The sequence below is a fragment of the Aethina tumida genome, chromosome 1, assembly GCF_024364675.1.
Source record: "Aethina tumida isolate Nest 87 chromosome 1, icAetTumi1.1, whole genome shotgun sequence".
NCBI lineage: Eukaryota > Metazoa > Arthropoda > Insecta > Coleoptera > Nitidulidae > Aethina > Aethina tumida.
The window spans coordinates 60,289,849-60,308,384 of NC_065435.1; the positions used below are offsets into that span (position 1 = coordinate 60,289,849).

General features: G+C 30.7%; 2 protein-coding genes across 2 annotated transcripts; one reads left to right on the plus strand and one right to left on the minus strand.

The window, feature by feature from the left end:
- The first annotated feature begins 464 nt into the window (after positions 1-464).
- Positions 465-11,044, plus strand: LOC109597474 (ATP-binding cassette sub-family A member 17). The gene is made up of 22 exons (XM_020013168.2): positions 465-751; positions 805-984; positions 1,040-1,302; positions 1,359-1,752; positions 1,850-2,010; positions 2,332-2,361; positions 2,920-3,237; positions 3,299-3,454; positions 4,989-5,199; positions 5,545-5,806; positions 5,866-6,022; positions 6,076-6,268; positions 6,319-6,603; positions 6,662-6,877; positions 7,526-7,870; positions 7,924-8,076; positions 8,130-8,171; positions 9,692-9,858; positions 9,911-10,055; positions 10,164-10,407; positions 10,460-10,631; positions 10,754-11,044. Exons 1-22 carry the CDS (start codon positions 718-720, stop codon positions 10,949-10,951), a joined length of 4,326 nt encoding a protein of 1,441 aa, XP_019868727.2. The 5' UTR covers positions 465-717; the 3' UTR covers positions 10,952-11,044.
- Positions 11,045-14,732: 3,688 nt separating this feature from the next.
- On the minus strand, positions 14,733-17,700 carry LOC109597438 (calcium-independent phospholipase A2-gamma). The gene is made up of 7 exons (XM_020013122.2): positions 17,253-17,700; positions 17,057-17,194; positions 16,723-16,996; positions 16,075-16,280; positions 15,836-16,027; positions 15,568-15,781; positions 14,733-15,508 (listed from the first exon to the last, which is right to left on the minus strand). The coding sequence occupies exons 1-7, from the start codon at positions 17,550-17,552 to the stop codon at positions 15,255-15,257; spliced, it is 1,578 nt and encodes a 525-aa protein (XP_019868681.2). The 5' UTR covers positions 17,553-17,700; the 3' UTR covers positions 14,733-15,254.
- Between the last annotated feature and the right edge of the window lie 836 nt (positions 17,701-18,536).

Here is an 18,536-nt window from a genome sequence, read left to right on the forward strand (position 1 = left end):
TAAACAATTAGTAAATAAATTTTAACTCACCTAAGAAACTGATTGCAAGTTATAATGGTTTGCTATGCCTACAAGTTAAATTTGATCGATTGAAGCTACATCGATAAATGAACAAGTATAGAATAAAACATTCAATATTTGTTCTATAGAATAAAACATTCTTGGGAGACGTAGAGGATGTTAGGCGTCTTCTATTCGAAATTTAGGAGAATTTTGACCAAAATGAAATTTGAACTCAGATTTTGAGCATGTGCAAAGTTTGGGCTTGTCATTCTAGTAGAGGTGTAAATACCCCATATTATGTTCAAATTTTTATTTGTATCTGTTGTACTATTTTATAAAATTTTTTTTATTATTTAAAATATACCAACTTCAAATAATAAAAAACTAAAACGTTTACACATTTTTTAAAAGCCATGTATTATTTACTTACTTATCACACATTATTTTTTTTTTAGGATGTTGGTTAATTTTTTTTGGAAACAATGCCGGATAGTACGGCGTAAACTATTGTTCTCCATTTTTATAGTGATAACTCCTGCTGCAATATTTTGCTTATCCAACCATTTCGTTAATCCGTGTTACCAACGTAATTTTTGCGACAAAATAGTTGTAGAACAAAAAATTTTTGATGCAGACACCATAATATCTATAGAAACTTACAGCACACAATTATTCTATACACCCTCTAACAATGTAACCGATTATTTAGTTGATATGATCCTGGAACATTTAGGCATGCCTTCGAGCAGTAAGCGTTTGACTTAAAAAAGTTATTAAACCAAAACTAATACAATTTTTTAGATATTCATATATTTCCCAATAAAACAGAATTGCAAAGAAGCTTCTCCATATCCACTTACGACTCTGTTGTAGCCATAATATTCAATAAGTACGACCAAGACTTGGACTATACAATTCAACATTACCGAGATGGCTTTATTTGGAACACCGATCAACTGTTTGGAATCGACGTTTTTCCAGGTGAGCAGTAAATTGTTTAAATAACAATTGTCTTTTCAACAGTAGTTATTTGCAGATGAAGAATCTCAATATTCTGTATACAATTCTATGGGACTAATGCATCTACAGTATGCCATCGAACTTTCTTACATACAATACAAAACACAGTCCGAAGAGTTATTGCATAATCAAGTATATATTAAAGAGATACCTCATTTAAAACATGCCATAAAAAAAAATAATATTAGAGCCACATTTTTGGAATACACTACTTTGTTTGTTTCGTGTGTCGCAACGTTTTTATTTATTCTACAAATTAACCGAGATAAAAAATTGCGTGTAAGTTACTTTAGAATAAATGATATTTGTATTCTTATTTTATGAATACTTTACAGGCCCTCGAAAAGCTGTCTGGGTTCTCCGACAGTTTATATTCGATATGTTGGTTCTTAATCGGAGCATTTAATATCACTATTACTGTAGTGTTGATTGTTATATATTTGCTATTTGGCAATACACCGTTTATATATACACCTATATATTTAATAGCTATATTTTTATTTCTGCACTTCGTATCTGATATCTTATACAGTATAATTATATCTCATTTTCAAGGAAATTATATATTATGGGTACTATTACTTAATGGTTTTCATATAATATTAACAGTAATAATCAAGATAATTGACAAAAATATAAACTCTTTTTTAATACACTTATTATGTGCAATATTTCCAAGTTTGACAGTCCATTATGGTTACAATATTATTTTCAACTGGGAAATGCAAGGTATAGTAGATCAATACTTCTTTTAAATTAATATAAACTAATTAATGTAACATATATGTGACTACATCAAATAACATATTATTTTCGTATGTTTCAGAAATTAATGTCAGATGGGATAATATTTTTGAAAACCCTACAGGCAGTTCTAATAGACTGACGTTGGGATATATTTTATTAGCAGCTGTAATAAACATATATATTTCAATTTTCTGTTCTATACTGTATACTACATGGCACTCTAGAAGAATAAGATTACAGGTAAAATTTATTATTTTTAATAATGGATTAATCCAACATTTCCATAGTAAAATTAAAAAACATTCTTTATACGAATTTATTTTTTCTAATGAAATATCATTTGTCTGAGAATACCAGATGGAAACGCATTAGTTTTCAAAAACAGTATAATTCCTAGTCCGAATAAGGGGCATGTCAATCTTAAAAGTTCCAACTGTATATTCTCAGAAAATATTAGACATACTTGTATGTAGACTATTTGCACAATCGAACATAATCAAAAGCTTAGACGTTGCAATAATCATTTTCTTAACCTTTCTTTAACAAAATTTGCATTTTTAGGTATTGTGTCTTCCAAAAGCTACAACAAAGGTAAGTTACCTGAATCATATGTATTCCAATATTATTCTTGTAAGTTACAAAATTTATTCTAAATTTAGGAAACTAGTTCTAACAATCCTAAAGATAAATTCAAACAATTACGCAAATTTATATAAAGAATATCTAATTTACTATTTGTTAATAGTGAGAGGAACCACATATTTTTTAAATTGTTTTACAAAACAACTACAAAATTAATTTCAAAATACCTTGACACAAGGAGCATTGGTATTTTCTTTGCTTATAACATACGAACAAGTCAATAAAATAAAAAAGACATAATCTAGTATGCTGTAGCGCCTTCTCCTCAGTTTTAAAAGGCCTTGATTGAAAATGACAATTTTACTGTATAAACTCTTAACTGTTCTAGAACAGTTCTGAATTATAATCATTTGTGCGAGATAGATTACAATTTAATAGAACTCAAATTATTATTTTAAATACCTCTTAATTATCCCATAAATTGACAATATGAATTAAGAATATTTTATTGAAATTATTGAATTTATTGTTAAGACTTTGTGTCATAATTTGTGCATTAAATTTTAGAATTCACTTCTGCATAATAAAGATTACATACTTAATGTAGAGGGTTTATCCAAAATATATGGAGAAGATTATGTCGTAAACAACGTAACGTGTGATTTTAAAAAGAATCGAATTACAGTTTTGTTAGGCCACAATGGAGCTGGCAAAACCACGTTAATGAATATGATAAATGGCATCGTACAACCAACGTATGGAACAATTTATTTTAATGGAATTAATAGAGAAGAAAAGCAATATAGAAAAATTGCACTATGTCCTCAACACGATATTTTAGATTACAATCTAACTGTAAAAGAACATTTAACTTATTTTGGACGTGTAAGTATAATATTAGTACGAAATATAAATTGACATAATACATGTAAATGATATTTTACAGCTGAAAAGCATCCCAGAAGACGCATTAGAAGAACAAACGACGGAACTGTTACAAAGACTAGCATTATTGGAAAAAATAAATATTTTTCCATCTAAATTATCAGGTGGAATGAAACGAAAGCTTTGTTTGGCCATAGCCTTAATAACCAACCCAGAGGTAAATTAAATTTAGAATAAAATAATTTAAAAGTTAATAAATACGTAAGAATAAAAAACTGCTAAGGGTGTCGCACATTAAGCACGTTTTCGAGTTTCAGTCTACATAAATGTACTATTTCGGTTATACGATTGAGTGTATAAATTGGCCATTCATTTACATAAGAATATTCGTACCTATATGTACGATTTTAATTGCCGTATATGTATGTATTCGTATCCCATGTACAGTGTGGGACAAAATTAGACCGACTATCTTAAATATTAAGTAAAATATTTGAAAACTATAAGACAATTATGTATACCCGTTACTTTATTTCTCTTAGTTCATTTATGTCTCACACATTTTCCACGTTTAAATAGGAGAGAAACAGTTTTTATTCAAATATAAACCAAAAAAATTTACGCCACAAAATTAAAGCGACTCGAGTATATTTCAGTCGTTTTTATCTATCAATCATGAATATTGTGTTTACATTAAGAACATTTTTCGGCGGATTTAAAAAATTATTGTGGACCGTAATTCAGGAATATCGCAAAAAGTTATAAGCGAACAGTTTCTTGTACCAAAACAAGTGGTAACTAAAATTATTAAAATGTTTCGAGTTAATGGAAGTGTGGAGAATCGAAAACGAGGTGGGCGAAACAGAAAAAGCTGCCACGATCCAATGCTCTGGTTAGATCGTGACATAAAAATGCTTATTAGAAATAATCCAAGGATGTCACAAACTCAAATTTTAAGAAATTTAGGAGATAAATCAATTAGTTCGAGGACCATTCAGCGTCCGTTAGTGAAACCAGGGCTACCAGGAAGACGTCCAACAGAAAAAAACAAAAGAATCGAGGAGCACGACTTCTTTTCGCTCATAGGTATCGGAACTGGACAGCAAGAGATTGGTAAAAAGTACTATTTTCGGACGAATCAAAGTTTAATATTTTCGGAAGTGATGGCACAATAATTATTAAACATGGAGGTGCAGTCCCCTATTATGGATGGGATATACCGTCAAAATTTATATTTCAGCATGACAATGATCACAAACACACTGCCAAGCTTATTAAAGAATGGTTTGTTCAACAAAAAATCAAAATCTTAAAGTGGCCTGCTCCATCTACCGATCTTAATTTAATAGAACACTTATGGGAGATTATGGATAAGAAAATTAGAGCAAATTAAGCAAAAATGTTTGGAACAATATAAACGAACAAATAATTCTCAATTTAATATCGTCTTTTATGAAGAGTTGTTCTAATTTTGTCGCGATAAAAATAATTAATTTTCTGGATTTAATATTTTTTTATGTCACACATGTCGTGACATATTTCGTAAGTAAATAACATAATTTATTATTTAATAAACCAACTATCAGTCTCGTAAGTTTATATTTTCTAGTATTTCAACAAAAATAAAGTCACTCTAATTTTGTCCGATACTAATACTAGTACTAATTAGAATTCGTTCGAAGACATATCACATGTGCGACCAACCCAATACTTGCAGTTATATCTGTATTCTTATTGAAAAATATGTTTAGATTTTAATATTGGATGAACCAACAGCCGGTATTGATGCACAGTCGTGTCAAGAAATATGGAATATACTAAAGGAAGAAAGAAAAACTAAAACGATATTAATATCAACTCATTATATGGATGAGGCTGATGCGTTGGCTGATATGGTACTAATTATGAATAAAGGACAAATCTTACACTATGATACACCCAACAATTTAAAAAAAAGATACAGTATGTATTATGTGTTATATTACACTACTATTTTATTATTAAGTAAAAAGTCCCCTGATAACTATTGAAAAACAAATTGCCTACTTTTTTTAATAGAAAGTGTGATACCTCATTTAAAACATATATTTATTATCTATTCAATGCTATTTTGCATAAATAGTTAATGCGTCATTTATCACCAAAAAAATCAATTTTCCTACAAAAAATATATATTTATATTTATTTATATTATAGGACAATATTTACACAAGAGAAAACAGTTATTTCCGTTATTTCCGCACTGGGGGACTTGTTATGTCCCTGTGTTGTTATTGTGTTATTTATTTATGATATATTAAATTTTAGAATTAGGATACCGATTATTTTTCGAAGTCGATGCAAATTGTTCCAAAGAAAAGTTCATCATGAATATTGTACAATATATGAAAGATCATAAGCTAGAAGGAGAATACGTTGGTTCAAAAAAAGATAATTTGGAGTTTTCTTTGGATTCGCCCGACAAAAACTATCTGGTTTCATTTTTAAAATTTATTGAGATGAATTTGCCGTCAACGGGCATGCTTGACTTTTCACTGACTACAAATACACTGCAAGATGTATTTTTAAAGTACGTTTACTTCTTACATTAATTCGTGTTGCTTAAATACTCAAGATTGATTTATTTAGGTCATTAAATGATAGCAGCTGTAAAATACAGGTTAATACTGAAACTAAAATACCAAATGAAGTATTTGAAGAAGTATCATTAGCGAAACGTATACGTATCTTATTTGAATACCGAGTAAAAACTGTTAAAAGCATCTGGAAATTTTCTCTTACGTCTGTATGTATCACATTAATATTAGTTAATTTTAAAATAATAAAAAAACATTTCAGATCGTTGTGGTGATTATTTTACTTGGGATAGTTACTGCCATAGTATTCAAAACACCGACGAACTTTTACAGACCACCAATACGATTATCCTTTGACACCTATAAAAATATAAATATATACTATTCTGGACATGAAAACTTATTTGAGAATCACGAACGTATTCATCATTTGAATACAGAAAATTTAGATTCAGGTTAGAAATTACCAAAATCAAAGTTCATACTAAATGTAGATATTTTTCAGAAATCCTAGATCGACATCAAGATGCCAGAGATACATATGTGCGGTCCCCAGTTCTTGGAGCTAAGGTAGACGAATCTGAAGGTTTCACTATTCTACACCACACAAACGCATATCATAGTGCTCCGATTGTGTTAAATACTATAATGAACGCATATGCAATGAAATTCTTTAATGGCACAATTACGTTAACAAATGAACCATTTAACCGAGAAAATTTTGGAAAAGAGACAAAAGTTATTGATGAAGAAGACTTTTTATTTTATTGGACTTTAGCATTTTTCATCGGTATATTAAACTCCTAACAATAGTGCTAAGAATATTTGCATGCATATCCTTATTTTAGGTAATATTATTTTGACGACAAAATTTATGTTGGTACCTTTTATTGAACTCCACTCCAAATTTTTGCTCATACTTAATTTGTGTGGTGTTCGTTTGTGGGAATATTGGATAGTTACATTGATTATGGATTTCCTTGTGTATACAGTTGAAACAATTATCATTATAATTGTGCAGAAGATTATGTTTTATCACCTTGAATTGACTTCTATAGATATCGGTAAGATTTAATATAGTATGACCATTCAAAAGCGGGACACTCCCATAAACTTTGTATTTTTCGGTCTATACTGCAAAGCAAAAAAAGGCAACACCCAGATATAATAGATTTATTCCAAATTATTTTTAAAAAAATATTAACCTATTACATAATAATAATTGATTAATTAAACAAAAATCTTAAAGCATAAATTGTGTAAGATGACGGTCTTGTGGCTCCGTGGTAGTTATGGGTTTTCCGGAACCTTTTGATCTAGCTGTTCTGCTCTCTTCACTCTTCACCATGACTACCAACATACTCACATTTCTGTTCAAACGCTGCGCTATTTCTCGAAACGAAATTTCTACTTCATCAAGACCTGTTCTATCTCTATTAGACTCGCTTAATTGACTAAAATTATTTCTTCTTCATACTTTAGACATGTTAAACATTTAGTATAAATTACTAAACAAAACCTAAAATAACTAAATGCATTCTAGGTGTTGCGTTTTTTTTACAGTTAGTATATTTTAACAAACTTTTTTTCAATTATAAAGCAGCTATAATTACTTGTAATACTCAAATTTTATGTGGGTGCCCTGCTTTTAAGTGGGACACACTCTATATACAACATACATACTATAAAATAATTTAATTATCTATTTTTAGACTATTTTGGACTCTACTTTTACTTAACTGGAATCGCCAGTTTTTCTGTTAATTATATATTATGTAATTTTTATCACAAAACACTTAGTGTAGTTATGAGTATTTACTTCGCATTTGTCTTATTTTTGGGATTTGTTCCAATTATATTTAACTATTTGGATGTAATTTGCGGAGGGATAGATATTTACAAAAATTATTTGCCTTTATTAACTTGGTTTGATCCATACATACACAATGGAACACAAAAGTTCTTTAACAATATGATAAATAAATACAACTGGAACGTTAGAACAGAAGAGGAAACGTTTAAGGAATGTTTGAGTTATCCGGATCATATTTGTTGCAGTACGTACCTACTTAATTTTCACATAAATAAATAAAAATTTGTATTTTTTCAGATTCTTCCAAAGACGAATGTTCAGAACATTATAACAAAAATATGTCGCCCAATATTACCATAATTCTAAAAAATCTATTTATATGGGTAATATTCTTTAATTTTAAAATATTCAAAAAAATTATTTATGTAGGGTCAATATCATATTTCAAATGTAAGTTGCAAAATGAAAAAACATTTTCATTATTTATTTGTATAATTTTGCAGATATCCTGGGTAAACCAGCAACGCAAATCAACATAAAAAACGGTAAGAGTAATATAAAAATAACAATTCAGTCCTCTCGCAAATATTATGTATACACACCGTCAAATCTCTTGAACCCCCTAATATTTTTGGGAATAAAAAAGAATAAGATGTTATAATTAATTGTACATAATTTGCTGCTTTATTACAAAGGTTTTTAGCATATTATTTGTTCGGTTTGGTGTGACACTGGTAGAAAGAAAAATAAAAAGATACTTGAACCAAAAAATTAGTTTATTAAAATTTGCAAAATAATGTACTTTAAAGAAACAGATAAATACTCTAATACTCTGTATGCCTTCCTTTGTTCTGAAGCAGTAAATTAATCCGCCATGCCCTTGACAGAATTATATTATTGATGTCTTCTTACGAAATGTTGGCCCATTCGTCTTGAACTGCTACAGTTACCTCCTGACGAATTGTGGCAATAGATACAGTCTCCTTAAAATTGCTTAACCTACCATTGAACGTGTGGGATACGTGCTCGATCGGATTCATATCTGGAGAGTTTATTGACCAATTCATTCTTTGCACATTTGCTTCTTCTAATGCATTTTAGACATTTCTTATGTGGTGTGGCCGAGCCTTATTGTCCATAAAAATTTTCTCCCAGTTATTGTCTCATGGGTTGAATAATTGGTCTGATAACATTTTGAAGGTAGATATCTCTGTTAATATATGTGGTATATGTATTAGTGGTGACCGTTGACTAAGCATTATACCACTCTAAAACATTTCAGTCCTTCCGTGAAATGGAACTACTTCTCTGGGAAAAAACAGTCGTGGTTCCCTCCAAACCCTCAGACGCCAAATCAAACTTGGGCTCGTCTGAAGAAAGGACGTTTCTCCACTGCCTGGATCTTAAATTAGCATCAGCAAGTCGTCGTCAGATTGTAGGTGCAGAAATCAGTCTACCCTAGGTTCTTCTAAACTGTGTTCTTACAGATGGAACAGTAACGTTACTATGTAACGATTCTCCATTGCATTTGTTGCTCTTAAACATCCATCACCTGATATTCTATACACATTTCCACTTTCTTATAATAATTGTACTATTCTGATCACAGATGATGTTATGGCAAGTATTTTTGAAATTCGGTGATTTAACCAACCCTGTTGATGTAAGATCGTTATCCTTGGTTTATCAAAATCAAATTGATATCCAAGCATTTTTAGTAAGTAAATACAAATTATTTTGGTAGCTATTTACATCAAACTGAGAAATTTTAATCAATGTTGTGTTAAAAGTAGTCGAAAATATTGTTGAACATTTTTGCACGATGACAAAAACTACAATTTGCATACGCCCATTTCTATAAAAACGTATATTGATAGTTTTTGTTTCTATTTTACGAGGGGGATCCAAGACATTGACATTGTGTATACTTGAATTGTCAAGGAACGTTTTTCATCATTAATAATTTTTGTTCCCCAAAAATACAACATATTTTATTTGATTTGAAATTAAGTTAAGAGGGTTTTTCGATATCATCGTAGTGCTAACATAAAGATAAACTTTTAAGGTCGTTTAAGTTCAATTATTAATGTTGCTCGCAAAATTAATATAAAATCCATTAAGAAAATCAAAAACGAATGTTTATGCATATTGGGACTTAATGGAGCTGGAAAATCCACAATGTTCAAAACAATTTCCGGTGAAATATTGAACGATGATGTGAACTCTGAAAATGTAAGTCTAATGACCTATTGCCAATAATTGTAATAATGTTACTTTTTCTTAGAATGATAATGTTTCTGTGGGTTACTGTCCGCAACACAACTATCTTAATCCTATCCTCACAGGCAGAGAAAGTTTAACAGTGATAGGGAAACTTCGTGGTATAACAAACATTAAAAATTCTGTGGACTTCTACATAGAATGCTTTGGTGAGTCTTACATTTACTCAGATTTCATATTTGCCCAATAATATTTCTCGAATCCTCTTCTTCCCCTACGGCACCGCCACCAATAATATTTAAATTTTAATTCGTCAGGCTTAAACAAATTCGCAGACAAGAAATGTAAAACTTATAGTGGTGGTTACAAAAGAATTTTAAGCTATTTAATAGCTCTAATAGGTACCAAAGATTTAAACATATTTGATGAACCAACAAACGGTGTGGATCCTCACAACCGTAAATTATTTTGGACGAACCTTAAGAACATGCAACAACAAAAAGAAATGTCAGTACTCATTTCTACACAAAGTATGTTAGAAGCGGAAGAGTTATCAGATAGGTAATATGTTTTTATTATTATAAAAATTATTTTCGAATATTTTTTATTTTAGAGTAATGATTATTAAAGAAGGAATAATTAAAAATTTAAATTCACTGTTACCCAAATCTAACGTTATTTATGTAAAAATCGATTTGCATAACCCTTATGAATGTTGTGGAGTGCAGAAATTAAAAGGAGAATTATCCCAACTTGACAATTCAAAACTAATTGATGAGTCCCCTGTAAGTACGAAATTTTTAAAAATTAAAACTACATATAATTATTTCTGAAAAATCCAAAACTATAGTTTTAAATTTCTTTAAGTTATTATTTAAAGTTGACCATTAATTTTTAAATCTTTTAGACCACTCTTCAGTATTCCTTTGAGCCTCAGAACAGAAGAATAAGATACAGCTATATATTTGATTCGCTGAATCGGCTAAGAAGTCAACATTCAATCATTGCAGACTTTAATGTTAGTGAATCCGCAATACAGGACATGTTTTCGTCAGAGATGCAAGAAAAGAAGGAGGTTCAAAAACTGAATCAGTATAAGTTATGACACTACCTGAGGTGTAACGTGTAAATACTATTCTTTAAATGTTCTTACATACAGTTTAAAAAGCCTTGAGTTTAAGATATTAAAAAATGTATACATTAGGTTTTCATGTTATATAATTTTGTAATTACTATTATTTAATTTTTTTATAATGAAACAAATAAATTAAATTTAATATTGTAAATGAAAATAAAAAAAATTATAAGACTAAGATATAATTTATTTATTGAGTAAACATATATAACATACAAGTTATAATAATGTTTATTCATTCTATCGTTTCCAGATTCTCAGTCACACATATTTTGTACTTTTTTATTTATTTTTTTATTTATGAGATTGTGTACGTAATATTATACAAATATTTAGAAATTTGAGAAAAAAATAAATAGAATGACAAAATTATATGAATTACCTGATTTTTAAAATTATTTTACACTTTCACTATTTTGACATATTTTTATCAACAATGGATTTTTTAAAAATTATTTATTCTCTTAATTTTATAATTATTTCTATGTAAGTGTGTATTGCTATTCGGAACGTTACTGTTTTTTATAATAGATTAGATTCATATTTGTTGACTTCTATTCGCAATAACAATTCACGTTGAATCGGCAACACATTTGGGAATCTCATCTTAAGATGTGGCGTGGAGTAGGCAGTGCACGGTAATACAGAATGTGACCATATACCGCCTGACGTCAACGAAGTGGCAGACCACTTATGCATGCGATAGTACGCTTACAATTTGCTCCGAACGATGTGTGATGAATAACCCTATCTGCGAACACTGGTTAGTTCGCCTCCTTTCAAAGGAGTCCTTTGATGGAACGGGAAAAAACAGACAACCGACGGATCGTTGCGAATCATTCGCTCAATTATAACAAGGCGGGAGAGCGCCCAATCACTCGTGGCGCAATTCGCGACGACAACCTGAAGTCATTCTAACACGGTTACACCGCACTTCCAAGTTAGATCTTACAATCAATAAATCATATGTATGAAGACTTGACCTAGGATGCACTTCATTAGAAACTACTCTTTAATAATTTTAGGCATGTGTTGGAAATCGCTGTCTTGTTGAAATATACAACTAAGTGGCATCTCTTCCTCAGCAAATGGAAACATAGTGTTTTTCATCATGTCCCTGAAAACGATCCATTAAAATCAAGGGTCCAACTTTGGTTCGATAGAAACATCCACAAACCATAATGATTCCGCCATCATGTTTAACTGTATGAATTTTATATTTAAAATTGTATCGCTGCCCCATTGGCCATCTGACAAATATTCTACCATCCGACCCAAACACATTAAATCTACTTTCCTCACTTCAGTTCTCAAGGTCTGTGTTCCATTTCTCTTGAGTTCATGACAAGAGGGGTTTTGCAAATGTCACACGGGACACTTTGTTTTCTTTGATAGCAGATTTTTCACTGTTCGCTACTAACATCTAGATTAAATTGTCCCGAATTTTCATCCGTGATTTGTCTTGATGTTTTGTGAGGATCTTTGTGGGTTAGCCTTTTTATAATTTTGCCTATCTTGTGAGTGGTTTTGCGTAGACGTCCCGCCTGTAGTCTATCGCTGCATTTCTCATTTTATTGTATTTCTGATACATGGAGATATCTCTCCAACTGTGAATTTAAGAATGTAATACACATTACACTTGAACAAGATCGGGTGATCTTGAGCCGGCGACAACCTCTCTGTTCAGCGAGTTCATCATCTTTTATATTAAGTTTATGATGATGATGTAACCAATATGTGTCGGTGTCCCTGGAATTCTCTTTCTCAACTCAAAATCAGTATGCTATTGGGGTTGTGTCCAAACATCTTCGCCCTTGTCCATAGTTAGGTTAATTTTGGGAGCACGTCTATACTTTCGATTTGTACGCATAACTCAAAAATATGCGCTCCTTTCCTATCTAAATAAAATATCTTACATGCAAACACTTTGAAAAATGACGCGTCTGGAACTTTACCTTTACCAAACTACCGTTTGGTATTCGACCACCCATTAAGTATAAATTTCGCAGTTACTGCTTCTGGCCAAAATGAGTTTGACAATTTAGATTTATTTTGGAGACACCCGGACATGTCGATGCCCTCTTTCCTCCATACCATTATGTTATGGGCTGTATAGTACTTTTAGACTTCGCGAGAATTCTTTTTTCTTAATTAATAAAATCATTAATTGTATTGTATATTCACGTCCATTGTCGGACTGTAGACATTGATGAAATTTATTGCATACATGCAATTTAATATTCTATTGGTAAAACATAGATGTTTAGCAAGAAGAAAGGGATTAAAATTTGGTAATGTTTGGTATGTTTTCTCACGTAAATTTATTTTTACCAGAATTCAAATAAATTATGTTATTCGTTTTTTTTATATTAAAAAATTAAACTGTTTGCTTGGATCCAATATCGATGTTTAGTAATGATAAAATACCTAAAATGCGATTACATGAAATTTATCGCCAGTTAAGCCACTAACATAAATCCAACTACTATTGAGATATTATCAAGTGTGGTTTGATAGTGCTCAAGATCGGAGAAGAGTAGGTACCGGACCTCGTAGAGGCACAGATGTGGTTCAAGATCGACGTCTAAGACTTATGCCCGTCAGAAACCGAACTAGATCTTTCGCTGATGAGTGGTTAGGAAAACAAGGGCATGTTGTGTGTCCGAAAGGTTTACCGCCGTATAAGATCATTTGGTCTGCAACATTATTGGCCCCATCTTTTGCTACCTCTGACCACCGAACATCGAAGACAACAACTACAGTGGTCTAGAGAACGACAACATTGCAATGTGGAATGGCCTCGAGTCGTCTTCTCTGTTGAATCCCAATTCTGCTTGAGACGTCAGACGACGTCGGGGTGAAACACGTCAACCACAGTTTGATGTTGAGCGACATGTACGCCAAACAAAGAGCGTTATAGTGTGGGATGCTATTACTCACCTTTAGTCTTTATTACAGACAACATGACAGCGCAACGTTATCTTCAGGAAGTAGTGGGCCCGTATGTTCTTCCTTACCTTAATCGGCCCAGGGATCCAATTTTTCAGCAATATAATGCTCTGTCCCATATTGCCATGATTAATTTAAACTTTTTTGAAAAGACCCATGTGAATCAGATCCCCCGATATGTTTGGGATATGATGAGTAGATAGTTAGGAAATTTACCCCAGCCCCGACGGACTTTTCTAAGAGGAGATTCTCATACATGAAGTACAGACAACTTGGGAAATAGATCACCTCTTTGAATCAATACCAAGGCCTGTTGGAGTCCAAATTTTAATGGTTTACTCCTTGCTATAACATTTATGTTTTACCAGATCAATATTAAATTTGAAGACCCCCTTCTTAGAGTTACAATTTCTTTGTCACTGTGTATATATTGCCACATACCGCTGAACTGAATCTAACTCTTATTTTTGATTATTTGGCTGATGAAGGGACACCTTCAGAACATCTTTTATGTGGATTGTATTTTTTGAAGATTCATCTCTTTTGTTCATGTTACTAGTTTAAATGATTAGCAGTTTCTTTTTCGGAACTACATGGATGATTTTGATTAATATCATATTAGATTTTCTTATATATGTTACTCATATATTTATGTTTTACTTGTTTCTGAAATTTCAAATTTTATAATCATGAACTTATATTGTTTAGATAATTTAATAAGTTGAATGGTAATTTTAAAACATACTATATTGTTAACTAAATGAATTTTGCTAGGATATTAAGGTTAGTCAAATAATACTCATTATGGTGTTAATATATGATTTTATATGCAGATGAAAAAACGAAATAATTTACAATTGATATTACATATACATCCATATATCTTTTTGCACGTGAAAAAGAACATATAAAACCTGAGAAGTTACAATTTTCCAAGCTGTCTGCGGTCTATCGAGAGTACTTGATACAGTCGCAAACCTACGGGATACAAGTCTGAATAAAATGACATTTCCTTATTGTATTTTGTGAAATATGATAAATAACTTTCCATCCACAACAGATGCCTGTTGTTTAAGTGTTCTGGTTATGTGACATATACCACTATCAATAAAACAATGTTATTAAATTTTACGTACTATTCAATTACAATTAATTTTGTATGTATCAATCATATTGTAACAATTTGTAAATATTAACTGCAATTATTTTTATCTAATTATTTTAACACCACAGGAAAAAACATCTACAACATATTTGAACGTCAACATAACTATAACAGGTAACACAAAATTTCAAAACAATACTGTTTATGCCACATATTTTATTACAGCCCATGTATATCTCTTTGTAGATTTACATAATCCTTCAACTTCTGAATGTAAGTTTTTTCCTCAACCAAAGCATTAGCAGCTTCGTGAATCTTATCCTCATTTCTTCTTAGGTACATTACAGCATCGCGTTTCAGTTGTTCCAATTTTTTCTCATCGGTCTCTACCATACTTACCATTTCAGTGAGATACGGATTAAAACGGTAATACACATTTGCCGGTAACAGGTCATTTAGCATTGTATGAACGGCTAAAATTGAAATGAAATAAAAATTGAGTAATATCGATGATGGATTTAAAACAAGGTACCTTCTGTGTCAGTAGCACTGTCTAGTATTTTGTAAAATTTACCCGCCCAGGAAGTGTTTATTGCATTTTCCGGCAAACTTATCATATCTGATGAAGTGGGAACTGTTCGACCAGTACCAAATGAAACAACGCACTGAATGGGAGTATCGGGCCAAATGAGTTTTACCTCATGGAGAGCTATAGCAGTAGGATTATTGACTAGAATGCCGCCATCCTGAAGAACAACTATTTTATATACATCATTTAAATTTATATGAAAATACCATACCTGATGAATTAAATTGCCAAGTTTAAATTCATCAAAATACGTAGGGGCTGCTGACGAAGCCCTTGCAGCCTGCCACACTTCATGGCTACTGCTTCCGAGATACTCAGACTGATACCGCCAGGGCAAAGAATAGTTTCGAAAAAGATAAGCTGATAGTCTGGTTTGGTTCACCACTGCTGATACGGCACATATCTAAAAAAGTATTTTTAACACAAAATAAGATGCATTAAAATAACTACCTTTGGACAAAATGGATCTCTTGCAGTGCTAATTAATTTAGCATCACCCAAATGTTCCTTAAGTTTCCTTTCCCATATTGAGGTGTCATAGTATGAGTGTGTGAGAACCAAACTTCCAGTACCCCACAAAGCGGACTGCTTAAATACTTCTCTACTTATGGACTCGTATCGTTCTGATATTACATCTAAAGGTTTCTGATGCAGAGCTATAAAACAGACATTTATATAATCATTTTATGAATTTAAATTAAAGTAACACAATACACATAAGAATATTTGTTGTTAAAATATATTTTCAGAACTGTAGTTACAAAAGTGTAACTAGAAAATGTGATGGTAACTCTTGAAAGACTGTAAATGAATAAATATTCAGTTTGTTGAAGAAATTAAGTCCTATTTCTCTTAAGAAAATGTTTAATAAATAATAATTTTAGACATACTAGTCCATACCTCTGGCCAATCAACTCGACTCGACATAACCACTGATTTTTTATGAAACATCTCGTCATTTAATTTAAATTATCCACAAACGTGAAATATTTTTATAAAAAATTAAATATATATTTTGATTATTAATCTAATTTAAGATATTTCAACTTCCAGTCAAATATCTAATATTACAAAGCATTTTAAAATACATTGTCTTACCCATTGAGTAGGCCAAGATAGCACCAGTACTGACTCCACAAAAATAATCAAACAATTCATGGACCCTTTTTCCTGTAACGTCTTCAAGTTTCTTCAGCAGTTCTAAGACCAGCAGACCTCTGATACCACCACCATCCATAGCTAATACTCGTATGCCTTTTTTTGGCACTGGATTCGCATAACCCAAAACTGCAAGACACTCATTGACACTACTGAGGACCCCATCGCTGGTTGCGGCTCTTCTTGTTCTTAACAAAAGACGTATGGCACCCAACTAGTATTAAAATGTTAAGCTGCATATTAACAATAAATATAACATGATACTTCTACTAACCCTTATAGCTCGACTTTTAGCTTCCGGATAATCTTGGATGTGCTTGATTAATATGTTAATACAGTGAACTAGTGACTCATCACTTTCTGCAGATTGTATAGATAATATTATACTTTGTGTTTCACTGGGGGCAGAATACTAAAAATTGAAATAAATGAATATAGGCAAAACTTGTTTTTTTTTCTTTAGTAATCACCTGTATATTTGATTTTTTCCATTTTGGGACGTCTTTTACTTTATCCTCCTTAGCTTTACCAATTTTATGCTTTATACCCTTAATAACTGTTGGTAAGTATCCTTCTGCATTACTATCAGATTTTTGATTTGTAAAATTATCAACATACTTCATTAAGTCATGTTTGAATATTGAAGGTGGTAGTTTTTGTAAAATCTGCATGAAATCCTTTGTTAAATTTGCCGGAATTGTTTTATCATTTGATAATTTTGAAATGGCATCCTTCAATTGTATAAATAATTTCCACTGATTTAAAGACATTATTTTTGCTATAATTTACAATCTAGAATTTAAACACTACATTGAATACATCTTAAGATTTTCTTCACATTGTTCATTTGAACAATAAAACATATTCAAGAGTTTGGATTTGAATTTAACTAATAAACCAGAGCACAACAAAACCCAACTGTCATCATTAACTGTCATGAACAGCTGTTTCTTGTTTATGTCGTGTCCAAGAACTGAAATCTACACATGCGATTACAGCGTCAGCTATGAGAAGTTGTGTGTAGCAAATATAAGTTTCAAATTTATTCAAAAGGTGGCTTTTGACCTTTTGCTATGTGCCTTTATAATTTAATTAAGTAATATAAAATAATAATTATTCATTAATATAAGCTACATCTTAACTTGGTACACTTTAGAAGCAATTTGTGTTAAATTTAAATAGACAAACAAAAATATTTGTTCTACATTTTTATCATTTGTTGAAGATTTTTTAATTAAATCATAAAATATTAATAATTATAATATATATTATTAATGGGAATAACTATTTTTAATAATCCAGATCATGCTTTTTCTCACAAAAGCGTATAAATTAATGATTTTTTATTATAATAATTGTAAATGTTTAATTGTATTAAAGCAATAAACGCATTTTCCATATTATAATTCATTATTATTATTATTATTATCATTATTATTATTTAGAATATTTATTATTATATTAAAAGATTTAATTACAAATATATAATATATATTTTAATTAAAAGTTAAGTATAAGTAGCTTACTTTTACTTTTTAGTTGTAGGTGTGCCTATTTCGAATCTTTATATCAATTAAATTATTTAGAAAACTTTCGGTTTCAATTCTAAATTAAGTACATCGTACGATGAGTTATTTTTAAAAAATCAGTAAACAGCACGTGCCGTCGTAAACATTCATCTTTTATCCACACGAGTATGAACTAAAAAACAATTTGTTGACACTTGTCTATTTTAATAATTTGATAAATATTAT